Here is a 24,970-nt window from a genome sequence, read left to right as displayed (position 1 = left end):
CTTTTTCACACAGGGCCATGTAGCTTTGGATTTTTTTCTTCCTCATTAATAAAACCCTTCATTTAAAAACTGCATTTTGTGTTTACTTGTGTTATCTTTGACTAATGTTTAAATTTGTTTGATGATCTGAAACATTTAAGTGTGGAAAACATGCAAAAAAAGTAAGAAATCAGGAAGGGGGCAAACACTTTTTCACACCACTGTATATCTTATCTTAGGTGTATCTTAAAACATCACAAATAATTGCACATGCTCAGGGAGGAATTAACAACGTTGGCAACCAAGATGACATGTTTCCTGATGTTAGCATGTAGCTATATGTATCAGAGTATGTAACGTGACTGGAGCAGATGACCATAAAAAGAAATCTATCACAAGCTGATGTTAGCTTTTTCAAAAGTAGAAAAACGGCTGGAAACAATGTTTACAACAGTCTGTAGCCTGAGGTTTTTCCTCAGTGGGATTACTTGTACACACGTTTACCTCATTATTTGAATCTTTAGCCACACACCCCACATTTTAACATTAAATATATGACGTAACATAAGGAAAGCATAAAAAGTCCCCTTTAATTTCCTAGATTATCCAGGGACATTAAGGTATGATTTGGACTGAAATTTTAAGAACAAAAGCACATAGTTGTCCCCTGTGCTCACATTACATCATGATGTAGTTATGTAAAATAGTAGAAAAACACTTTGTAAGCTCTACTGTTCCACATGTGGTTGTTGTTGGCTCTGACGGTGACATTTCTGTCATTTCTGTCATCACTGGCAAATGCCAAACCCAAACGAGCTGCTTCTCAAACCCAAATAAACACAGCTGCTCCTCCATGTACACACACACACACTGCAAACTGTTTGTCTCTACCTGCATCTGTCCTGCAGTAATACCACATTCATATTTAATATGGTAAGAGACTGGGTTTGTATTTTATAAAACAAGCCTGCAGCGTCCCGTTTCCTGGTAGTAAACAGACTTCCTTGTGACTTGATGTTGTTGTTCGGACATGCCTGAAGTAGAAAAACTTAGAAAACAACTTAGAAAACACTCTTCTGTCTTGTTTATGTAGAAATATCCATGTTTTTTGTTCTTGTTTCGACAGCCTGTGAACAATGCAGATTTCATCATTCCTGTGGAAATAGATGGAACAGTACACCAGGTAGTGTTGGCATCACACTCCCACTCAATAAACTCAGCAAAAATGTTCATACTTAAACTTTTTGTCATCTGCTGTCCCGTAACGTGACAGTGGCTCACTGTGCTTGTGGTTGTGTGATAGCAGGGCTCCCAAGTTTTAAATTACAGAGTGTAGTAGATGCTGTCAGCGTTTAAGGGATTTGATGCTGGCTGCTTGGAGACGGATGACATACCCTGGGTCTGGGCCTGATTCAAGTAATCCAGGATAGGTTTGTTCAGACAAGCACAGCCTATTCCGGATGACTTGGTTCAGGAACGCTACCCTCAGCTGCCGACACCGCAGAAAGAAGAAAAAAATGAAGTAACTTAAAGGATTTTACTTTTGGAGCCAAATGCTTGTCTGTCTGTAATCTATATGAGTATCTTTATATTTAGCTGCCGATGCAAGTCTCGAATGCCTGAGATTGTAATGCACTGGCACATATGGCATAGTCAGACGGTCCAGTCATCACTTGCACAGGTTATATTAAACAGTAAAACAAAGTGTCATAGTTCCTCAGGCAGTTATGGTTTGTAGAAACATGTTTTATTTAGAAATGTAAGCAGTGTCAGAACCTGGTTTAAAGACTCCTGTGTTTTCCAGGTGTACGTGCTGAAGCGGCCCCATGTCGACGAGTTCCTCAAGAGAATGGGAGAACTGTTTGAGTGCGTCCTGTTCACTGCCAGTTTAGCCAAGGTGAGAAACTACTGCGCTGCAGCCAACTGCTGCTGAGCATGAATTAGTGCAGAATTTTTGTTGTGTTGCAAATGCATAAGTATTATTAACCTGATGATTAAATCCCTGAGGTAGATGGCAGCAGCCTGTGATAAAGTCGCAAACAGCAGAGTAAAACTTAGATATAAATAAACAATAAGAGGTAGAGCATAACAAAAAGAGCTGTCTGGAAATGCAAAGTAATTGTAGTAGCACAAAAAGGAAACCTTATCTGCAAATCTACACAGCACCGAGCCAAGTGCGGACTTCCTTTATTTATATTATTATAAGTGATTAAGAATATGTTTCACTTAAAGGGATAGTTTGGATTTTTTCAAGTGGGGTAGTATGAGGTACTTATTCATAGTTAGTGTATTGCAAAAAAAAAAAAAAAGTCCTATGAAAGTTTACAGTGATTTAAAAGGTTTTTGGAGCTGCTCAGGTTCATCCCTTCAATTTTTTGTCACTGTTGCAGTATGCAGACCCCGTCTCCGACCTCCTGGACAAGTGGGGTGCTTTCCGCTCCCGCCTCTTCCGGGAGTCCTGTGTCTTCCACCGAGGTAATTACGTCAAGGACCTGAGTCGCCTGGGTCGCGACCTGAACAAGGTCATCATCGTGGACAACTCCCCTGCCTCCTACATCTTCCACCCCGATAACGCAGTGAGTAGAACACATAGTACCTGAGTCATGACGGGTGTGTTTGGGTTGAACAGCAAGTTAGGGAATTATTCATCTTTCTTAAAAAAAATCTCTAAATCATACAAGCTAGTATATTGCGAAAAGATTACAGTGACGTAAAAACAATGTTGTTGGTGTGGTTGCTGATATTCTGTGTTTTCACCCAGGTGCCGGTGGCCTCGTGGTTCGATGACATGTCCGACACCGAGCTGCTGGACCTCATCCCCTTCTTTGAGAGGCTGAGCAAAGTGGATAATGTCTACACAGTCCTCAAGCACCAAGGGACCGCAAGCTAACAGTGTTCGATTTCTCATCTCAGCTCTGAACAAAAAATGGCGTACAGAACGGAAACACCCACACCAGCGAGGCTCCAGCGAGGCTCAAGCTATCACTGCCCACCAGAACACAGACTGCGACACGGCTGACCGAGCCTTCACCTTCCCAGTATCAAACCAAGACCACGTTTGGGAGTCTTCAGTGACTTTGACGCCTTCATCACTGCCACCTCCTGGTCAAACATAAACTCCCTGAAATTTGTAACTTTCTCCCTGTCAGCCTACCATGAACCAGCTGATGTGAGTGAATACATGAAAGGATGGATGCATGAATGTTTAAGGACATTTCTGCGGAGTCACTGAACTTGCAGTTGAGTTAACAAAGCAGAGGTCTGTAGCCATGAATTCTCTGGACACAGACCGGGTACTGGACTTCTCACGGATTCTGATCCTGCAGCAGATGCAGGATTCGGTAAGCAGGAACCGAGTTGAAAGGAGTTTCTGGAAAGATTCCTGTGCAAATAAACTTGATCAGTCTCGTCATTGAAAGAGCAGATGGTGTAGACGTACTGTAGATGTCTTTTAAGCATTTTGGAATAACATCATCTTTGTCACACACCCTAATTTTGTCACACTATTGGTCTGCAGTCAAAAGCATGTGATCCTCGGGTGTCATTTTAGAGTTTTTAGAGCGATGCAGTCAGGTGTTTTTGAATAACCTGACAGTGTTATGGATGAATCTGATCAAAAAAGTAAAATGAGCGTGAGTTATTAAATTCACTAATAACAAAATGATTGGACAGCACTTTACAAGTATAGTTATATAGTACAGTCCTCCCTTTCACTGCAGTGTAGAACATGATTTTAGCACAATTTGTATACTAAACTCTTACAAAACAGCATTGCACAAAAAATAGGGATCATTATTTGGAATTTGGAATTGTCCTTTTGCAGCAGGAAGCCAAAAAACTGACCCATGGGAACATAAAATTGTGGGAAAACCAATGTAAACCACTATAATCGTTTTAAGTCGTGACTTTTTCAGTGAAAATTGGTTTATAACAAAAACAACAAGCCCTATTAAACAAGCCAAATAAGACACTAACATGAATATCAAACCATCTGCACGACAGTGAAAGAGCAGCTGCTATGTTTATCGGACGCAGATTTCCAAAGGTGGTTTAAAGATTGATGGGACAGCAAAAATGCAGCGTATCTGCACCTGCATGTCGGTAGATGTCGTGAACAGTTGACCCCAGAGACACGAGGACCAGCATTACCTTCTCTGATGGGTTCTGTTATTTGTTTTAAAGCCACACACAAAACTTGAATTTCTCACAGCGTTTTTCAGACTGTATCTGAATGGTAAGAGAAAGTTGTATGTTGCGAAGAAAGGTTGCAGTTTGGCTTGTCAGTTTGGTTCTTATAAGCTTCTAAGTACTTTTTTTGTTAATTTCTAAGCGGTACACATAGGCTGGAAACAATTTCAGGACTTTGTATTAAAATGTGTCGATGGGGGAAGCTGCCATGTGGACTTGAGGGTATGTGAGGTGCTGACACACCTTTGACGACAAGAAGTGGTTTAATTCAGTCCAGATTTAAAGGAGAAATCCACCCTGAAACACTGTTAATAAGCAGCTATTGGCATGGGCGTAGATACCAGGAGGGGAACGGGGGGATACACCCCTCAATATTTTGAAATGTGCATTTGTTCTCCCCAATAAAACTTTTATTTTGACGAAATTAAAGACGTTTTCACCATTAATTAATGCAGAAAAGGCACAAATTGGTGCAGAAGGCAGGAAATTCAGTGTTTGACGCTCAAAATTTCGTGGCGGAGGATCCCCAACGTCCCCAATTTCATATGGGTCCCCCCTAATATTGAAATGAACCCTTGACTAATGGTGATTTATTTTGCACCTCTGAGTGGTCCTTTTCTCTTGGATTGGTGAAATAAACCATAGAAAAGGCAAAAATATTCACAGTACTGCTACTGAAATACTCAGTTGCCAAAAAGGCGTTGTGGGAAATGCAGGAAATCACCAGCAGACATAAAGTTGATCAAAAAATATCGTTTTACGGGTGGATTATTCCTTTAAAAACTCCTTGACCACATGGGGTCCTACACATTGAATCTGTGTTGCTTTTTTTTTTTGCCCTACATGGTGATGTTGGTCCAGTCAGTTTTAAGGAGCAGCGTGGCCCCTAGCCGGCCTCTTTGTTATCGCCCTCATTTGCGTTGACAATACCATGTGTTGACACTGATGAATAAAGCCGTGGATTTAAATAAGAGCCTCCGTAGTGGGCTCGTGATGTGACTCTACCTAGACGAGGCAGGGATGACAATTAAATCCACCATACTGAGAGCTATTGCATTATTTTTCTATGTTTAACAAATTCTTGTCAATCAAATTAGCTTGTTTCTTTTCTAAATAATTACTGAGTTTATTTTATTTTGTTGCCCAGGAGTGGTCCTCCGATACGATATTGGTTCGTTTCCCAAAGGGGACACATTGTTCTTGCTGTTTTCATGCAAGACCTGGTTGGTTACCTCGTCTGTTTATCAGTAATATGCATCAAAAACACCAGCAAATGACTTACAGGATAGTATCTTTCTGTTGTAGGCACATAACAGGGTAATTATTTGGATATGTGTATTTCATGTAAGCCATCATTACACGTTTCAGTTAGGTTCAATGCTGATAATTGTCTTTTTCTTTTTTTGGAATTCATTGGCAAAGAGGAGTATTTATAGGAAGTCATTTGATCACACATGAAACAAGTGTGTCACTGCGGGGGCCCATTCACTGATACTGTACTTCTCACACATTCAGTAGATATGTATATTTTGTTTTGCACAGTAATAAAGCAAACAAATTTTCATTAATATATGGAATATTCATGTTACTGTACTCATGATTGAATAGATGTAACCTAATTTTTTTTTGACCTGTTGTTTTATCATACCAAATTATATATGGACTATGTAATGATGCCATTTTTGTTTTCCATAAATGCTTAATGAAAGATGGTCCAAGTGCTGATTTGTTGAGCATTTCTTTTTTATAAAACAAATATAACAAAAAAGTAGCATCTGTGAAGGGTTGGCAAATCCTTGGAAGATGTAAATGAGCGACAAAAAAATTAACAAGAAATAAGTAAAAAGAAAATTAAAAACAAGAAAATAAGTAAAAAAAAAAAAAAAAGAAAAAATGTTTAAAACAAACAAGGAAATGACCTGGAAAAGATCTTAGAAATTATAATTCAGTAACATAATTTTAAATATTTAATAATGCTAATTATAAATATAGTTTTTCCCCTAGCTTTTTAAAACTTCTACTTTAATTTATTCATTTTTTTGCAGTTACTTACTAAGTTGCTCATTGCCTTTTCCCCCATGTTTTATAAAGACGTTCCAGGTTACAAAGGGTTAACCAGAAACAAATACTAAAATTAAACAACTTTTGCACAAATTCATCTCCAATTTGACGACACTGTCCTGTCGCATGATAAAATGACATGATAGATTTTACTGCACACCACATTGAGAGACAATTTCAGATTTAATTGAAGCTTAGCATATTATTCTAATATTAAAATACTGTTATATTGTATGTTATAGCAACATTTATTAATTTTTGCTTATTTTTGACCAATTAGAGGCAGCATAACAGACTGGAAACACGACATTGTCATTGTTAATTCATGAATGTTAGCTATTGGCTAACCAGTTAGCAAGCAGCTAACTGGTTAGCCAACAGCTAACATTCACAAACTGGTTGCCTAGTCATTTGACTGGCAGGAAACCTCAAGCAACATTAGCATTTATGTTGAGTTGTGTTGTTGGCGAATATTGATGAGTGAGGTTTTAAACCTTACATGTGGACATGCAAAAGAACTACAGTTTATTTAGCATTATGTCACAAAATTTCCTTAGAAAACACAGATGACATTTGACGCCACTGTTACTTTGTGTTACTTTGAGTTTTATTTGTAGGGATTTCCATCAGAATACAAGAATGTAAAGTCAATTAGAAATATGTATCAGGCAAATAAAAATCATCTACACAGTAAAAAAAAAGGAATAACTTGGTTATTACATGCCTCCAGTTTTAAATGCTTAGTCTGTAAAACTTTACTGAATACCCTCAATCTGAAATATGCCAGACAAAAATTTAAACGCAGCACTTTTGTTTTTGCTCCCATTTTCCACAGGTTTTGGCTAAATATCTCAGACATTTTTCAGGCACTCAGTAGATTTATTTCTCTCAAATTTAGGTTGCAAATGAGTTAAACACCTGTCAGAGGAGGATGGATTATCTTGGAAGTGCTCACTCAGAGATTTTAATAAATTTGCGAACAAAATTTGTGAGATATATGTCTATTGAGTGCACATTAAAAGTCTTACATTTTTATCTTGAACCTGTGAAAAATCGGAGCAAAAACAAAGGTGTTTAAATTTACGTTCAGTGTAACTTAAGAACAGGGAAATGCAGGCTATCCAAACGTCACATATGGATGTTGGAAGGTTTTAGGTGATATGAGCAATTCCCATTATTGCAGTCAGCTGCTTTCTCTCTCTCTCTCAGAGTCACTTGCTTTCCTCTCTCTTCCTCTACTTCTCCATCACTGTGAGCGTGGCACTGCTCTTGGCCTTGCCCATGGTGAACTTCACCACCCCACTCATGTCCACGTTGGTGTTTTTCAGGGTGAGTTTGTGGACTGTCCCATGGTTTTCCAGGCGGACAGAAGGGCCCGACTGAAGGGTTGCTCCATTTAGAGTCCAAAGGGGGGGCTTGTCAATGGCGACAGACACCTCACACTTGAAGGAAGCTGGATCAGACTCCGTTACCTCGACATCCTCTAGCTCTGAGACCATTACAAGGGCTTGGGCTGCAGCAGCAAAGAAGTGAAGAAGTTGTGGTAAGAAAAACAAATTACATACCCATTACTGTTGCTAAAACCCACCATACCCAACCACACTTTGTAGTTTTGTGAGCTGAAGTAGTTTAATTCACCTTCAGCCCTCCACCCAACTTACCTTCCACCATCAGTTTGGCTTTGGATGTGTGCTCCCCAACCTCGATGCTGTAGGTGCCCTCATCCTCCACAGCCACCTGCTGGATCACCAATTTGTGGCAGCAGCCATCAGCCAGGATCTCTACTCGATCTGAGCCAACCAGCTCCTCTTTGCCCTTGTACCAGGTGGCGCTGGAGCGAGGTGTGGAAACAGTACATTCAAGGATCACACGGTGTTTCTCCAGGGCCGTTCGATCTCGCAGGGGTTTTACAATGGACACGGGGAGTTCTGAAGTGAAAGGAAATGTTTTGAGGATTTGTATTGGAGATTGTTAAGCTATTTATGCCATAAAATGGAGATCTTCTAGAGGTAAAAACTGACATACCTTCTACCTCAAGGTATGCTGTAGATTCGACATCCCTGGCTACAAAGCGGATTTCCCCAGCATCCTCAGCTGTGACGTTACACATCAGGAGGAAGTGTTTGGTCCCTGAAGGAGAACAACAGACTGTTTACATTACAGCTGGAGGCACCTGGTGGTTCAAGACACTATGTTGTTTTATCTTCTGCTGAATGTTTTGCTTCTTCTTATACAACTGTGCTCCCTGCGCCTTCCTGTGTTGCTATTCGCTATTTGCCCACCAGAGGTCCTCCTACATTTTAGTGTCACTAGTTGAGTAGGAGCTCCTAATTATTGTTTCCTGTCACATTAAGTGATCAAGTGTATCAGAATTACTCAGTCCCATCAATGATTAATTCCTCCTTCTTTTATGACCTTCAGTGCGGATCTTGATGGTGCTGGTGGGCCGGATCCTGTGGCCGTCTTTGTACCACTCCCCAGTGACCTCCTCCAGAGAAACCTCACACATGAAGACAGCATTCTGGTCCTCCTGAATGTAAAGGTCCTCCAGATCATGCACTACCTCCAACTTGTGCTCTATGAGATGAGTAAAGAGATTTAGATCAGCAATATCAGAGGACAAAAACATGAGCACGTTTGTCATTGTAACCTCTGAGTGGAGATATATAATAAGCTAAACAGTGTTTCGGTATCTGCAAACAACACAACATAAAACTTTGAGTAGACATGAGATCATAGATTATAATGAAAATGTTCATTTCTAAATACTTAGTTGTTTGAAATTGTGTTCAATATAATTTTAGCTGTAAACAGCAGTGGTCCTAGCACATTTGGTGCCCTAGGCAAGCACAATAACCACAAATTCAACAATATACATATATGAAACAACCTTTATCATATCATAACCTTCTTTCAAATGAAAAACCTATTTTTAAAAATAAGCAAAAACCCTGCTTGCTATATATGATACATCATAATTCCCTCTCTAATATCTATTTTAAAGTGCTGTGAAAATATGAACACATTTCTCCTTCAAACAGCTTCATTTATTCAAGTTTCTCACTAAAAGCTACATTTTACAAGATTACATTGAACACCTCGTGAGAACGTTATAAATTACCTTATAGAACTTGAACGCTTCACAATGTAAATCAATGCAACCATGGTTAGCTGCTTGTTGTGACCACCATAGACATATATACGTATATATAGATATATATATACGTATATATGTCTATGGTGACCACTGGCTGCTTGGAGGCAACGATAATTAACTGCTAACAGCTAACTAGCTAACTAAACTAGCTCTCCTCGTGCTGATTTCGAGACAGATATTTTTTGTTTTTTCTCATGTTCTTTCTTTCCAAATACGCTCCTCTCAGTAGTGTAGAGGTAGTTGAGTGGGCACCAGAGAGTTGCTTTGACAAGATGGCGGTAGCCTACAGTGTGTTACCGGGTTCAGGTGAGACCCCAGAGAGCAGGTAAAGTGTAAGGAGCTGGAAACCCAGAAAAAAGGCCTCTCCATTCTTTACTAGGCTTTGTAGTTATGTTGTTGTGGCCTTATGTAATATTTTAAATTAATAGTAGTAATGGTATTAGTAAAAAACAGTACAAGATAAAGATTTGCATTTTTTTTCTTCTAACTTATTAACGTTAGTGAGTCCGCCATTTTGTAGTGCTGTAATGATCAGTGGTAATCATTACCTGGATTGGACCCTTTGGCGGGCCATATGTTTGACACCCCTGTTATACATTGAGAAAGATTGCGCTGGCTGGTGGGCGGTGCTTGGTTTTGGCTTGGCTGTTTTAAATATTTTTCAAAACTTTCTCATACAGCTAAACACAGCACTAAAATATGTTTCTGAAAACATTTGAGTCAAGAAATAGGCAATGCAGTAACAGAATCTTGATTCATATTTGATCAGCACTGCCTAGTTTGACCATTTGACTGCAGTTCACAAGCAGTGATTGATAACGTTGACAGCTGGGTAAGAGTCTCCTCAGCTCTGACTGGTTGTTTTTGTTCAGACAGATGGATTATTGCCACTAGAAGCACTAAGAAGAGGAGGAGGAACATGATCTCTTTTTTTTTTTTTTTTTTTTTACATAGTATGTGTCTCATGTACAAATGTCAGGACAAAGTGACAGTCTTCGCAGATATGACAAAAACTTATGTTATAAAAGTTATCAACTAGAGCTTTAATGTGATGTGTTTTGTAGCAGCCCTTACCATAAACCTCCAGCGAACAGGAAGTGTTGATTTCCCCTGTGTCACATGTGTAGGTGCCAGAGTCAGCGCAGGAGCACTCCATGATCTGACAGAACTTCTTCCGGCCCATGGAGTAGATCCGACAGTTCTTCCCTGGCTTCAGCTCCTTCCCGTTCTGACTCACAGAAGCAAAGGGACAGAGGTACTCCTCATGAGTCTAAAATCTGTTGTTATCACATCCTGCATTTTTCTACAATAAGGCAAAACATAGTCAAGATCACTGAGAGCATTTATTGATTTGTTTTACCTTAAGCCATCTGACATCGATGTTTTGTCTGGAGAATTCACACTCCAGAGTGACTGGAAATTCCTCCTCCACACGGACATCCTCTAGCGCTTTTAGGATAGACACTGGAGTCTCTGCAAATTTAAGAAATCCAATCAATGAGTCAGTGAACCAACAAGTTAACCTTACTCGTGGTAATATTCTTATCTATACAGTAACTTTAAATATATTTAGTTTCATTCTCTGTAGAATAGTTTTACACTGCAAAGTCAAGAACTACCAACACTTAATAAGGTCGTTCAAAGGCCAGTATTTACCATTGACAGTGAGCCTGGCAGTGGTGCGCACCCCTTCGGCTGAGAAGACGATAGTGCCCGTATCCTCCAGGGTGAGGTTGGACAGGGTGAGGCCATGGATTAGCCCATTTGTGCTCACCCGCCACTGGTTGTTTGGTTTCACCCGGATGCCATCCTTCTGCCAGATTCCCTCCACATCTGTGTGGGACAGCTCCACCTCAAAGGAGGCAGTCTCTCGTTCAAAGGTTTCTTGGTCGGTGAGGCCTTTACGGATGGAGATTTTACGGGCTGATTTGGAAGAGATGAAGGAGAGGAATGTAGTGAGAGGAGTGTTTTACAAATACAATAATGTACTTCTTTTTAGTACATTGAATCTCATAATTGCATTTTAAACATAATCACACATCTTTAAGGCATAGCTAACACTTTCACTGTACATTAAAATAACACTGTGTTTCAAGGACAACAAAAGGTGCTTTAAATATAGACCCAGCTCAGTGTATTGCATCAGAAAAACAACACCTGCAGCTCTGTGGTCCATTGTCACAGTGTCGTTCAGCATGGCTGTGTTTCAAAAATGTTTTCACACGTACAGGTCGAGCCCTTCTATTCTAAGTATCTTTTTTTGCAATGTGACATCCTGTGAAAACCACCTACAGTATGTACTGTTCTTTGGTTACGCAGAACTCATCTGTGTTAAATTACTATTTCAGAAAGTATATCTCTTTGTGTCTGAACACCTCTGGCAACATGTCACCCACACCCCACCTCAAACCACTTACGTTCTACGTTGAGCTTGACCTGTGTCCGGTCATGCAGAGTCTCGCAGCGATAGGTTCCCCGGTCTGATAGAGTCAGATTTTGGATGGTCAGGCTGCGTTTACAGCCGTTCTGGGCCAGCGTGTGTCTGGGACCGGGCTGGATGACCACCCCTTGCCTCATCCACTGGACCTCTCCTGTCTCAATACTGATCTCTGTCTCCAAGGTTGCTTCGCCAAACTCCTCCGCCATGACAGCCTCCATTTTCTTGACAAACATGACCTGAGACTCTGAGGAGAGATAGAAATAAAGGTTACAACGAACTGCTGGTAATTCTGGTAATCCACCATATCCTGTCTATGCAATAAATGGCCTTACCCTGAACTTTGAGGCTGGCTTTGCTTCTTTGTCCCTCTGCCTCTGCTGTAATCCTTGAGCAGTCCAATATCTGGCATTTCTTGATCACCAACGTGTGGCACAGGCCATTCTGGTTTGCCTGGAAACGATCACCCAGGGTGATAGGCTCATTGTCCATGAGCCAGACCAACTGGACATCATCAGGAGAAACCACACACTTGAAGGTGGCGTCTTCTCCTTCCAGGACAGTGGTGTTGTGGAGCTCTGTGAGGAACTCCACCACTCGAGGCACTGAGGAGACATAAGAAAATTAGTGAACCTGCTAACTTACGTATTAAAAGACTGAATACAGGCATACTTACTCTCTACCCTCAGCATTGCCGCAGTCCGGTCATCTCTGGACTCACAGGCGTACTCCCCAGCATCCTCTTTGGTTAAACGGTGGATGGTCAAGCTTCGCTCAACTCCATCTGCCCGAATTGAGAACCTCCTGCTTGGAACTAACTCCACGCCATTCTTTAGCCACTGGACATCTGCTTTTGGCTTGCACACCTCACAGCGAAGGGTCACCATACCGTCAGCATGTGCTACAGTGTCTCGGAGTGGCCTCACAAACTTGATTCTCATTTCTGACACACACAAAAAGTTTAGTCAAATCTGAAATTTTCTACAATTTTATTGTATGACAAGATGAAGCTGAAACTGAAATTTCACCTTTCACCAGCAAGCTGAAGTGGATCTGGTCGGTGTTGACATCGCAAGTATACTCGCCAGCATCAGAGCGCCTCAAAGGCTCGATGGTAAGGGTGCGCTTGTGGCCCTCCACGAGTGCTCGGGTACGTTCGCCTTCAACAGGCGTCCAGTCTTTCAGCCAACGGACGTGAGCACTTTCCTCAGACACGTAGCTCATCAAGGTCACGCTCTCTGCTTCGTAACCCGTCACGACAATGTCTTCCTCCTTGTTCAAAAATATAACTGGAGGCTCTTTGATGAGAAAGAAAATAGAGCCAAATGTTCAGTAACGTTGCGATTATATTGATAATCATAACTTTTGAGACATCGTTGTGTGTTTTTACCTTCAATCCTGACAATGGTCATCATCTTATCGTCCACAGCGTCACATACGTACTTCCCAGAATCTGAGGGCTGGATAGCTGAGATGGTAATTTTCCTTAGAGTGCCGTTGCTCTCAATATAGGTTCGGGAGTCACAGGTAAGCAGCCTATCGTTGCAGTACCACTGGACAGGGGCGTTGGCACGGGACACTTCACAGGCCAGGATCAATTCATCCCCTGCCACCATTTCCTGGTAGTCAGGGTCACTTGAGTTGCCCACGATTTTCACTGGAGGCTCTATAGCCAAGGGGAAGAGATGGATGATTTATGTAAGGAACAGTTTTTAAACAAAATCTTTTATTTAATTAAATTCACTAAATAAACGTACCTTCTACCAAAACCTGGAAGCTGATACTGTCATCTCCAACATCCAGGAAGTACTCTCCTGAGTCTCCGAGTTCAGCGTTTAGTATGACCAATGAGCGGAAAGCACCTTCTTCTTCTTCACAAAACCTTTCATCGCCTTTAATACGACAGTTATCCTTGTACCATTTGGCGACGGCGTTGGCTCTGGAGAGCTCACACTCGAGCACAATGTCATCAGAAATCAGGGATTTAAGATTTGTCTTAATCTCTGACTTTCTTAGGATCTTCACCGGAGGCTCTGATGATGTAGAATTACATATTGGCACTCAATATAACATTATAGTGGTCTTTAAAATTGCATTTTGGGACAGAAATCATCTCCAAAGCTGACCTGAGTTTGCCTCTTACCTGAAACTTTGACCTGGAAATCAATTTTATCATCAACAGCATCACAGGTGTATTTCCCAGAATCCTGTGGGTTGGGAGAGTGAATAGTCAGACGGTGGATGAGCCCATCCTCTGTGATGGTGACGTTACTGCTCTCCTGTATTTCTCTGCCATTTAGCCACCACTTGACTTCTGCACTTGGCCGGGACACCTCAACCTCCAGCACGACTGGTTTGCCGGCAACACTCTCCACTTTGTCAGGCATGTTTTCGGGCAGAGTAAGCATTACTGGTGGCTCTAAACAAATAAAGTCAACAAAGATGATAGTCATTAATGGTAGAAATGCTAATGAATATACAGTGGTGTGAAAAAGTGTTTGCCCCCTTCCTGATTTCTTACTTTTTTGCATGTTTTCCGCACTTAAATGTTTCAGATCATCAAACAAATTTAAACATTAGTCAAAGATAACACAAGTAAACACAAAATGCAGTTTTTAAATGAAGGGTTTTATTAATGAGGAAGAAAAAAATCCAAAGCTACATGGCCCTGTGTGAAAAAGTGTTTGCCCCCCAGCTCCTGTTAAAACATAACTGTGGTTGATCACACCTGAGTTCAATTTCTGTAGCCACACCCAGGCCTGATTACTGCACACCTGTTCCCAATCTAGAAATCACTTAAATAGGACCTACCTGACAAAGTGAAGTAGACCAAAAGATCCTCAAAAGCTACAGACATCATGCCGAGATCCAAAGAAATTCAGGAACAAATGAGAAAAAAAGTAATTGAAATCTATCAGTCTGGAAAAGGTTATAAAGCCATTTCTAAAGCTTTGGGACTCCAGCGAACCACAGTGAGAGCCATTATCCACAAATGGCGAAAACACGGAACAGTGGTGAACTTTCCCAGGAGTGGCCGGCCGACCAAAATTACCCCAAGAGCGCAGCGACGACTCATCCAAGAGGTGACAAAAGACCCCACAACAACATCTAAAGAACTGCAGGCATCACTTGCCTCAGTTAAGGTCAGTGTTCATGACTCCACCATAAGAAAGAGACTGGGCAAAAATGGCCTGCATGGCAGAGTTCCAAGACGAAAACCACTGCTAAGCAAAAAGAACATTAAGGCTCGTCTCATTTTTGCCAGAAAACATCTTGATGATCCCCAAGACTTTTGGGAAAATATTCTGTGGACTGACGAGACAAAAGTTGAACTTTTTGGAAGGTCTGTGTCCCATTACATCTGGCGTAAAAGTAACACCGCATTTCAGAAACAGAACATCATACCAACAGTAAAATATGGTGGTGGCAGTGTGATGGTCTGGGGCTGTTTTGCTGCTTCAGGACCTGGAAGACTTGCTGTGATAAATGGAAGCATGAATTCTGCTGTCTACCAAAAAATCCTGAAGGAGAATGTCCGGCCATCTGTTCGTGACCTCAAGCTGAAGCGAACTTGGGTTCTACAGCAGGACAATGATCCAAAACACACCAGCAAGTCCACCTCTGAATGGCTGAAGAAAAACAAAATGAAGACTTTGGAGTGGCCTAGTCAAAGTCCTGACCTGAATCCTATTGAGATGCTGTGGCATGACCTTAAAAAGGCGGTTCATGCTCGAAAACCCTCCAATGTGGCTGAATTACAACAATTCTGCAAAGATGAGTGGGCCAAAATTCCTCCACAGCGTTGTAAAAGACTCATTGCAAGTTATCGCAAACGCTTGATTGCAGTAGTTGCTGCTAAGGGTGGCCCAACCAGTTATTAGGTTTAGGGGGCAAACACTTTTTCACACAGGGCCATGTAGCTTTGGATTTTTTTCTTCCTCATTAATAAAACCCTTCATTTAAAAACTGCATTTTGTGTTTACTTGTGTTATCTTTGACTAATGTTTAAATTTGTTTGATGATCTGAAACATTTAAGTGCGGAAAACATGCAAAAAAGTAAGAAATCAGGAAGGGGGCAAACACTTTTTCACACCACTGTATATATACATTTATTGAGTATCCATTTATCAGGATGCTAAATAGTTACCCTCACGTCCTCATTCTTACCTTCAACAGTGACCAGGAAGGCCACCGAGTCATCTTCAGTGTCACATACATACTCCCCTGTATCATCCACAGTGGTCATGGGTATTACCAGTCGGCGGTGAGCCCCATCCACCTCCAGGACCAAGTTCAGACTCTCATCTACCTCCAGGCCATCTTTGTACCACCTAACAGGTGCGTCTCTCTTGGAGATCTCACAGCTGAGCTCCAGTCTCTCGGAGGCCAAATGGGTCAATTCCAGCTCTGATTCACTGGGGGAAATTATTCTTACCAGTGGCTCTGGTGCAGGAGGAAGACAGTTAAATGTAACCCTTTTGTGTACTTATGAAATTCCACAGATTTGTACTGAATGTATGATACAATCAGAAGTGCACACTAAGGGAAATTTCAGTCTTACCCTTGACAGTAAGCTGGAAAAAGACAGAGTCTCCATCTGTTTCGCAGACATACTCTCCGCCATCCTCCACCGAGCCGCTGCGGATGGTCAGCCTCCTGTAAGGACCCTCAGATATAAGCTGGAGGTTGTTGCTTTCATCTACCTCCTGGCCGTCCTTAAACCACCGCACCTTCCCAGTGGAGCGAGACAACTCACACTGCAGGTTGATCTCCTCTGAGATATAGCTCTCCATCACAACATCATCCTTCGGCTCCACGATCATCACAGGAGGCTCTGTGTTTGTAGTTAGGGGAAGCAGAGTGAGGTCAGATCAGATTTGTAACGTAGCTAATGTGTGTGTGTGTGTGTGTGTGTGTGAAATCTTGTCTCTTAAATTCAATGAATCAACAGAGACTGGATGTGTCTTGAGATATTTCTCAGACCAACAGCAGTCGGAAAGGTTCCTGTACCTCTGACATTGACAGTGAACTCCATGCTATTGTTTCCTGCCTGGCAGGTGTAGCTGCCAGCATCTGAGGTTTCTGCAGAACGGATGATCAGCCTCCTCATGTTTCCCTCTGCCTGCAGAGTGATGTTGTCAGTGGGCTTGATCTCACATCCATCCTTGTACCTGGGACACAAGTCACACACAGACAACTCACAAACTCAAAACAAGGCAACAAAACTCAAAACTTCCAGTTAATTATTTGTATAATTATTTATTTTTGTTTTTTCTAACAGGAATTCATTTCTCATCGTCTTACCACACGACTTCGGCATCATCTGCAGAGACATGGCAGAGCAGCACCACGGGGTCGAGCTCCATGCTGCTCTTATGGAGCTCCTCCTCTGGGACCGGCTTGAACTCCACAGAAGGACCTGAAACAACAGGAGGAGGGAAGAGTGGATGTCAACAGCTGGAACACAAGGTACTAGAGCATGCCTTCTTAAGATATGAAGTATTCCTACTGCAATGTGGCTAAATCATAAACCAGACATGGATTAACTAGAGCAAAAGGTCACAATTTCATATTGCTTATTAAATTTATAATGATGTAAAAATTTGAAAAGCACATTTGAGAAGTTGGAAATAGCAAATGTGTGACTAAAACTGAGTTTTTAAGTATATAATGACACCTTAACTTTATCAGCTTTTCAAAAACCTTTTACCTGCAATGTCCACATTGAATGTGATGACATCCCCTTTTGATTCACATGTATAAACTCCAGAGTGAGATGCATCAGCTGATTGAATCACAATCCTCCTCATGTTCCCGTCTGATTGGATGTTGAGGCCGTCTGTCACCTGGAGCTCCTTGCCATCTTTGAACCAGGATACATTTGCGAAGGGGTGGGAGACTTCACAGTAAAGCACAATGGGGTCACCAGTGGTCACCTTCTTATTGCTGTCTAAGTCTGACAGAGGACTGAATTTCACCACAGCAGCTGCAAAGAAAAAAGCATAAAGAAATTAACAAACGAAGAAATGCGTCTGTCACGTGCTAAATTTAACAAAAACAACAGATTGTTACACCTACGTGTGACCTTGAGCACAGCTGAATCTCGGACCCCATTGGCTATGAACGTGACCTCTGCTGTGTCATCTGTGGTGCGAGTGTCACGGATAACTAATGAGTGCCGTGTTTGAGACTGTGTTATTGAAAATCGTTCGCCATGCTGTAGCTGAGCGCTATTCAGGAACCAGGTTCCAACCATCGGGGCAGACAGTTCGATGGCGAACTGAGCGTATTCTCCCTCCACAACCTCACAGCCTTTAAGCCGACTGCAGATCTTTGGCCCAGGAACTGAGGAAAATGGAACAAAGTAGAATTACAAGTCAACAAAAAACTCAGTGAACTTTATATCATTGCACAAACACAGCCAAACAAATCACATGAACCAAACAAAAATAGCTGGGATCCCTCAGTAGAGTCTTTAACAGAAGTTGCGTGAACCAGATATTCCCGTCATGAACTTCATTGTTTAAAGAATGTTGGAAAAATCTGAAGGCCCCTGTCTCGTTAGTGGTCTTGAAAGACCGTCTTGATGTCCTGATGCAGATATGTCAATAATTGGACATTTAAAACCTAATTCTCGACATTATGATCCCTCCTCACCCAGATGGACTGCTTTGGGAAACTCTACATGGCCACTTCGCCCATACTTGTTGACGCAGCAGACACGGAACCGGTAGTTGCCCTCGCACGGCACGCTGTCGCCGCCAACCTCAGCTGACGTGGCGGTCTCCGAGGTGAAACACTTCTGCCACTCTTGGGAGCCCACTTCCTGTCTCTCCACAACAAAGATGGATCTGGTGGAGGTCTGGCTGTTGGGGGCGGGAACCCAGGTGAGCAAGGCGCTGTTGGGTCGATCAACATCCATTTTGATTCCCACGGGGCAGATAGGTGGACAATGTCTTGTGGCTAAAAGAGGGAAAAAACAAAGAGTACAATGGGTATGAAAATTTTAAAGTTTGAAAATTAAAAGAACTAGAACTCAAAGTTTAAGATATTTTGCAAACCAATTCTGGAAACTGCAAAACAAACATGCAGGTTAGTTTTTCCTAAATGTACCTTTAACCTTGAGACGCGATGAGGTCTTGGATCGTCCCGCCACAAAGGTCACGACCCCTGAGTCGTGATGGGCCACGTTGACAAAGACTAGAATGTGAGTTTTGCCGAAAGACTTCAGGATTGTTTGGTGAGTTTCGTGTAGCTTCAAACCGTCTTTGAACCAGTGGATCTCCATGTCGTCATTTTCCACCTCCACGCAGAACGCAGCATTTTCACCCTCCAGGACCTCCAGCTTCCGGGGAAGTTTGCGAACAATAGCACCTGTAAGTAGACAAATTTTATTTATGTTCATTGGTATTGTACGACAAGTTTTTTAGCTAAACTTTCTGCTCCAGTTAGTGTGAATCTCTGTTGCAAATCCAAAGATGGTGTACATTAAAACTGCTGGTAACTGTTCCCGTTAATCTATAAATTAAAAAGTTTAAGTACCTTTAACTGAAAGCTCAGCGATACTCTTGGCCCCATCTGGCATCTCACAGAGATACACCCCATCGTCGTCCGTCCCAACATCACGGATGGTCAGTCTTCGTGTAGCTCCTTTCTGCTCCATCCCGTATTTACTGCTGGGCATCAGCCGCTGGTCCTCCAGGTACCAGGCAGATGGGAGCGACTCATCGGGCACCTCACACTCCAGCACGGCGACATCCCTTTCCTTCACCTCTACGTCTCTTAATGGACGCCTGAACCTCACAGCTGGGCCTGGAGAACAAGGGAAATGGGAAGTGCTTTAACTTAACATAAAGTGCAGATTTGAGATGGTTATTGTGACAGTACTGACATGAGGAGCTTACAGTGTTCAGTCATGGCTGAAACTGACAAAAATAGATGTATACAAAGATTTATAGAGATTATAAAAACACAATGAAAAGCGGTTTTGCAGTGTCACATAATTTCATTGTTGTACAAACTTACTAGTTAGCTGGAATCTGTCGTGCCACCACTGAATGATTTTAAGCCCTGCTCAGTTGCTGTAAAGCCACTCCACATTATCTGTACATTATGAACTGGCATGTTGACCCCAAGACTAAACTGACACTTATGATAGAGGCCGCTGGCATTGTGCAGAACTGTGCATGTGACCCTGAGAATTATCTGCCCATTATGAAGGGATTAGGATAAAAATAATTAGCCACTTTAAAAGGTGATGCCATGCATTTCAACAATGCACATGAAGCAATTAGCCTGCACAAGTGCGACTTGTGGTTGGGATGCATCAGTGACACCATAGCAGAGGTTACAGGGACAGTATTTCTTCAGTCTGATTGAAATCGAACTGAACTTTTACATCGAAGCATAAGTGATCTAGTAAGATGTGCGTTTACATGTCCCAAAGCATTTAATCAGAATGTAACCGTTTTTGGCTTGTGCAAAGTGGTTTGGCCTGCTGTGAAGTGTCTAATCTGCTGAAATATAACAGACCAGTTTTTTCCAACCTTATTGAGTAAATTCAATTCATTCAGTACATAAAGTAAAGACAGAGAGCAACCCAGGTTATTTTCTGCAGCTATAAGTTACAGATGTTCCCTAAATTTCTCATATACGGTCGTCTTCTACTGGTACTAATAGACAATTGTTATGTTCAGCGACTTCAAAATTTAGCTTCTAGCAACAACATCACATAAGGCTACTGTTTCAGAATCAAAGAATACATTTATTAATTAGAGCACTCAAATAAGAGGAGTGCTAGCAGAGAGCTAAATATTTTAAAAAATTGTTAATAATTCGCTGTCAAAATTGGCAGAGGGAGGGGCGTAGAAACGGCTGTTGTTACACGTTGGGTGTGGCGCACACTTCCCTCATGTCACCAGATGTTACCCCCACATCTGACAAACATGTGCAGAAAGACAATATTTATTCCTACCAGAGAGGGATGATTGGATTAGCATTTACATTGTTATGAGGCACTAATATTTTCCCATTTAACAGATTATCAAAGGTTTACACCACCATTCTTCAACACCGTCAACAGTTCCTCCCGATCTGGCTATCGAGGTGGTTACATGAGGCACATTTATTCAGTTTGGGCTATTATTCTGATTATTAATGGAATATTAGGGTCCATGTATTAGTAGTTTCTTTAAAGTATTCACCAACAATGACAAGAATGACACTGGCACAGAATCCCTTGAAATGCATTGTGTTATTTGCTCTCTGTTGTTGTTTGGAATGATGAAGACTGTGCCTTGGATTTTTTAATAGTTAATTATATTTGCATTGGTTTTCCATCTAGCTAATGCAATGGCACTTTGAACAACGATATAGACCATTTTACATTTGGAAATCTGTGTGTTCAGCCAGTTGGAATTGCAGGCAAAGCAGGGAGCTATCTCCTACCTTTGACGGACAGGTGGACAGCACTGAGGGTGTTTCCAAGAGCGTTTGATGCTGCACACACATAGAGTCCTGTATCTTGCACTTTACAGTACAGAACCTTCAGCGTGTAGTAACCCTCTCTGTCCTCAAATATCAGATGACGCCTCCCAGGCTCTAGGGGAACCCCGTCTTTCTTCCAGATAATCTCTGGCTTAGGCTTCCCGGTCACAAAGCAGCGGAATTTGGCGTGCTTCCCCTCTGCCACCGCAAACTTCTTGGCTTTGGACATGTTGACAGACTGCTCCTCGATGACCCTTGCCAAACTGAGCCTCCCGCCCCTGTGCTTCGGCGACCACTGGCTGTTAGAATGACTGTTTGAAGACATTTTACTCTCCTCCCGTTCCGGTACAGGCTCAACAAGAAGGACAGCACCAGCCAAGGCCTCACCGTGGCAGTTGACAGCCCTGCAGGTGTAGACGCCTTTGTCTGGCATGCGCGTCCTGTAGATCTTGAGCTGGAACCAGCCGCCATCTTGATTGCTCACACTGAAGTGCGCACTTTCGAAGATGTCGTTCAGCTTCTTCCCGTCTTTCTCCCACATCACCTCAGGCAGAGGAGTGCCCCAGAGTTTGCAGGAGAAGGCGGCATCTTCTCCCCGATCCACGCGCAGAGAGAGAGGCTTGATGAGGAATCGTGGTTTATCATCAGACGTTAAATCAACCTCCTCTTGTTTTTCATGAAACTTCCCTTTGTGCTCTCCATTTAGCCCCTCTCCATTTTCTCTGCTGTGTTCACCATTGTTTACTGTGCAGTAGCCATTCTGGTGTCCTTCAAATTCTCCGTTTTCTTTCAATGTTTGCTGCACGCCGTTGACCCCTAATTGCCCACCTTCCTGTGGCTGGGCCTCTCCTTCCACTTTGAGGGAGGCTGCTGCGTAGGTTTCACCTACACTATTTCTGGCCTTGCAGATATACTGGCCAGCATCCTGCAGAGTCACTCCAGTGATGGTCAGCAGGTAAGCTTTTCCCTCCTCAGAGAGCTTATAGCGTCCCTCAGACATGATCTGGACGTTTTTACGCTCCCAGATCACATCAGGACGAGGGTCCCCACCGATTTGGCACCTCAGTATGGCGTCTGTGCCACACTGTGCCACCACAGGGCGTGGGTAGCCCAAAACACGAGGAGCGCCTCCAAAAATATCCATGACGAAGTCACTCTCACTGTGGTTTGTATGTAGAATTTTCTTTGTTCCTGGATCACCTCGATTAGAACCTCTTATCTTTGATGAAGGAGCTGTAAGATGAAGAAAATATGTATTTGATTAGGGAATCTAAACAGATAAAAAATTTGCAGAACGTGCTCAGACCTCTCGCCTTGACACACACCCAAAGTCACATCCAAACACAAAATGGAGAGTTTTCTTGCTTTGACTGTAGTGACTTATTGTCCTTAGTGTCCTTATTGTCAAATTCAAAATATTTTTGAAAGAAAACCTTGAAAGACAAATGGAAGGACTATATTATGATCAGAAATCTGATTTGGATGATTTAACGCAGAGAGGAGTGTATTACCGTGTTTCAGATATTCAAAATACTTTACAAAGTTACCAAGGCTTAACTGAACATGTTTGGCAAGGTGTTTATCACATGCTTGGTGGTTTAGTAAAGTAGGATTTGAGCAAACGTAAACCACTCTGTGTCGTCTCTCAGCTGGTGCTGTAGCTCATTGAGGAGTGTATTTATAAAGTAGTCCATCCAAAAAAAGACACCGGAGACCATGTGTCACATAGCACACAAACTGCAGTCTGCACCCACTAAGACAAAACTTACCCATTGGTTTATGTATGTGTGGAGCATAAATGTTAGCTGTATATTCCTGATAGATTATCTTTGTATTGTTGTCATTCACTATTTAAAGCTGAATTCATCTCTCTTGATAAGGGTCTCTCTCATATGACTAATTTGATTCCCTCATGTTGTCACCATCTTTCATTTGGCATTATCCGTCCCTGCTATATGACGCACCACACTCTACCCATCACCATCTGATGCACATCATCTAAACAGCATGGATCATGTAGTCATGTGCTCATGTCTTGGCTAGGAAATAGCTCTTCGGGTAGCATGTCTGATATTTCGCAATTCTCATAATCAGTTAAAACATGAGACAGGCTCAGCTACTCATGGATAGAAATGAATCTACTTAAGCAGGCCTGAATGTCGAGAAGAAGAGGCAAGCGAGACATGAGACAGGAAACTGAACAAAGGATAAATTTACCACTATTTGAGTCGCGTCGTTAAAGCATTCTGTCCATGATGTGAAGTTTACTTTAAAATTATGTCCTCGCAAAGTTCAGTCCAGCATCAGTGAACACATAAAAGCTTTGGCCCGTCTTTAGATTATTCCTTGATTGGTAGAAATGGCAGATAATCTTTCTGTTGCTCTGTTGTGATGCTCTGTAAAACTCTTCAGCTCTTGTTCCTCTTCTCTTTGTTTGTTTGTGGATCCTGGCTCACATCTGACACACCTCCTGGTCACTGAGAGTCGTAAAAAGTAGGAAAAATTAATCTTCCATTCACACTTTGAGGCTTTTAGTCGCAGGTGTCATGTCTTGGTTGCGTCCCCTCGGTTTGGTGCGAAGTTGCAGGTGGCAGAGAGGAATATGACCACAGTCCTTCAGCCAAGTGCTTGGTGTCTGCGTCAGCTCTGATACTGTCATTGTCCAACAGCTAAAGAGTGAGAGAGAGAGTTGGAATGGGGGGGGGGGGCATTAAATGCTTTCGCAGCTGCTGCCACTGCGAGCCACCACCTAAAAATACCAGCAGCTTCAATGACAGTGGGCCAGATAAAGTTAGGCTGTCCATTCACTGAGCGTGGCTCACTAAAGATAGAGGGGAGGCCGAGCTCTGCCATGGATCACTCAGCTCAACAGATATCCCGAGTTAAACCTCAGAAGAGAAAGGACACCCCACCTGCTGGAGCTCCTTCAGTCATGAGTCATGCTGACCCATAAATAAGGTCAAATTAGAGTCACGTCTGTATTAGAAAAAGATTTATGTAAAGCAGTGATTCAATGACAAAAAACAATGATTAAAAAGACTGCATTACAAAAATGACTAGAGATGTGTAGAGAGGCTGTGCTCTGTGATGTATGGGACAGTGATAAGGAAAAGATTACCCAAGTGTTGGAACCATTTAAGCCTGTTATTACCTGGCAAGTGAAATCCTCACTATCAGGGTGTTAGGAAACAGCTGTAATATCTCATCAGCATTGAAAACAAGAAGGATGAAAAGTGCGTTCTCCTTCCTTTAATTGAGCTACTAGAAGTAAAGGAAGCACTTACTTGGGGTGTATGAAGTACTTATCCATGGTCAGTGTACTACCTACAGTCGATGTCTGTCAGCACGCCTCCAGTTTGGAGAAGCAGTCAGGAGTGCAGACACAGAAGCAAAGCAGTGTACTGCTTTGGCTGGGGGCAGCAACCAAATGTGTCTTAGCCTCCAAAAATGATCCATATCAGTTGTATATGCTATATTTAGAATATTTTCAGTGCTTTATCTTGCTGTCAGACAGCAATTTCTGACAGAGAACTGAAGCCGTTTTATAGCTCTGTTTAAAGCCAGACTCCATTGACAAAACAGTAATTTGACATCCTTGTACAAAGAGCTACACGTCTATGGCTGCCTCGATCAGTTGGTTTGTTTGTGTTGTTGTGTGACT

General features: G+C 42.2%; 2 protein-coding genes across 2 annotated transcripts in view; one reads left to right on the top strand and one right to left on the bottom strand.

The window, feature by feature from the left end:
• LOC126401631 (carboxy-terminal domain RNA polymerase II polypeptide A small phosphatase 1-like) overlaps window positions 1–5,890 on the top strand; it is a 19,150-nt gene extending 13,260 nt beyond the window's left edge. Inside the window, exons 4-7 of the mRNA XM_050062973.1 lie at window positions 1,106–1,162; window positions 1,784–1,876; window positions 2,370–2,555; window positions 2,741–5,890. Coding sequence (XP_049918930.1) covers window positions 1,106–1,162; window positions 1,784–1,876; window positions 2,370–2,555; window positions 2,741–2,869 — 465 coding nt within the window. The 3' untranslated portion in view covers window positions 2,870–5,890. The remainder of the gene's footprint in view (window positions 1–1,105; window positions 1,163–1,783; window positions 1,877–2,369; window positions 2,556–2,740) is intronic.
• A 133-nt stretch (window positions 5,891–6,023) lies between these two features.
• On the bottom strand, window positions 6,024–23,967 carry obsl1a (obscurin like cytoskeletal adaptor 1a). The gene is made up of 25 exons (XM_050062952.1): window positions 23,527–23,967; window positions 21,271–22,542; window positions 19,366–19,635; window positions 18,937–19,197; window positions 18,481–18,786; window positions 17,902–18,168; window positions 17,534–17,809; window positions 17,128–17,242; window positions 16,834–16,994; window positions 16,385–16,657; window positions 15,991–16,266; window positions 13,966–14,241; window positions 13,580–13,855; window positions 13,213–13,488; window positions 12,851–13,120; window positions 12,499–12,765; window positions 12,158–12,427; window positions 11,803–12,069; window positions 11,042–11,308; window positions 10,746–10,858; window positions 10,460–10,613; window positions 8,644–8,805; window positions 8,254–8,358; window positions 7,890–8,156; window positions 6,024–7,741 (listed from the first exon to the last, which is right to left on the bottom strand). The coding sequence occupies exons 2-25, from the start codon at window positions 22,451–22,453 to the stop codon at window positions 7,464–7,466; spliced, it is 6,636 nt and encodes a 2,211-aa protein (XP_049918909.1). The 5' UTR covers window positions 22,454–22,542; window positions 23,527–23,967; the 3' UTR covers window positions 6,024–7,463.
• Between the last annotated feature and the right edge of the window lie 1,003 nt (window positions 23,968–24,970).

The sequence above is a fragment of the Epinephelus moara genome, chromosome 15 (assembly GCF_006386435.1).
Source record: "Epinephelus moara isolate mb chromosome 15, YSFRI_EMoa_1.0, whole genome shotgun sequence".
Lineage (NCBI taxonomy): Eukaryota > Metazoa > Chordata > Actinopteri > Perciformes > Serranidae > Epinephelus > Epinephelus moara.
Note: the sequence above shows the minus strand (reverse complement) of the source record. Positions and strands in the feature narration are given on the sequence as shown.

Excerpts from the sequence above, each read along its gene's own strand:
- obsl1a (XM_050062952.1), bottom strand. The coding sequence starts at position 22,453 with ATGGATATTTTTGGAGGCGCTCCTCGTGTTTTGGGCTACCCACGCCCT. Across the intron at positions 12,070-12,157 it reads AGCCAGCCTCAAAGTTCAGG|AGTCTCAGGTCATGTTTGTC; the intron begins GTAAGGCCATTT and ends ATCTCTCCTCAG. Across the intron at positions 10,614-10,745 it reads TCGATGTCAGATGGCTTAAG|AACGGGAAGGAGCTGAAGCC; the intron begins GTAAAACAAATC and ends TCTGTGAGTCAG.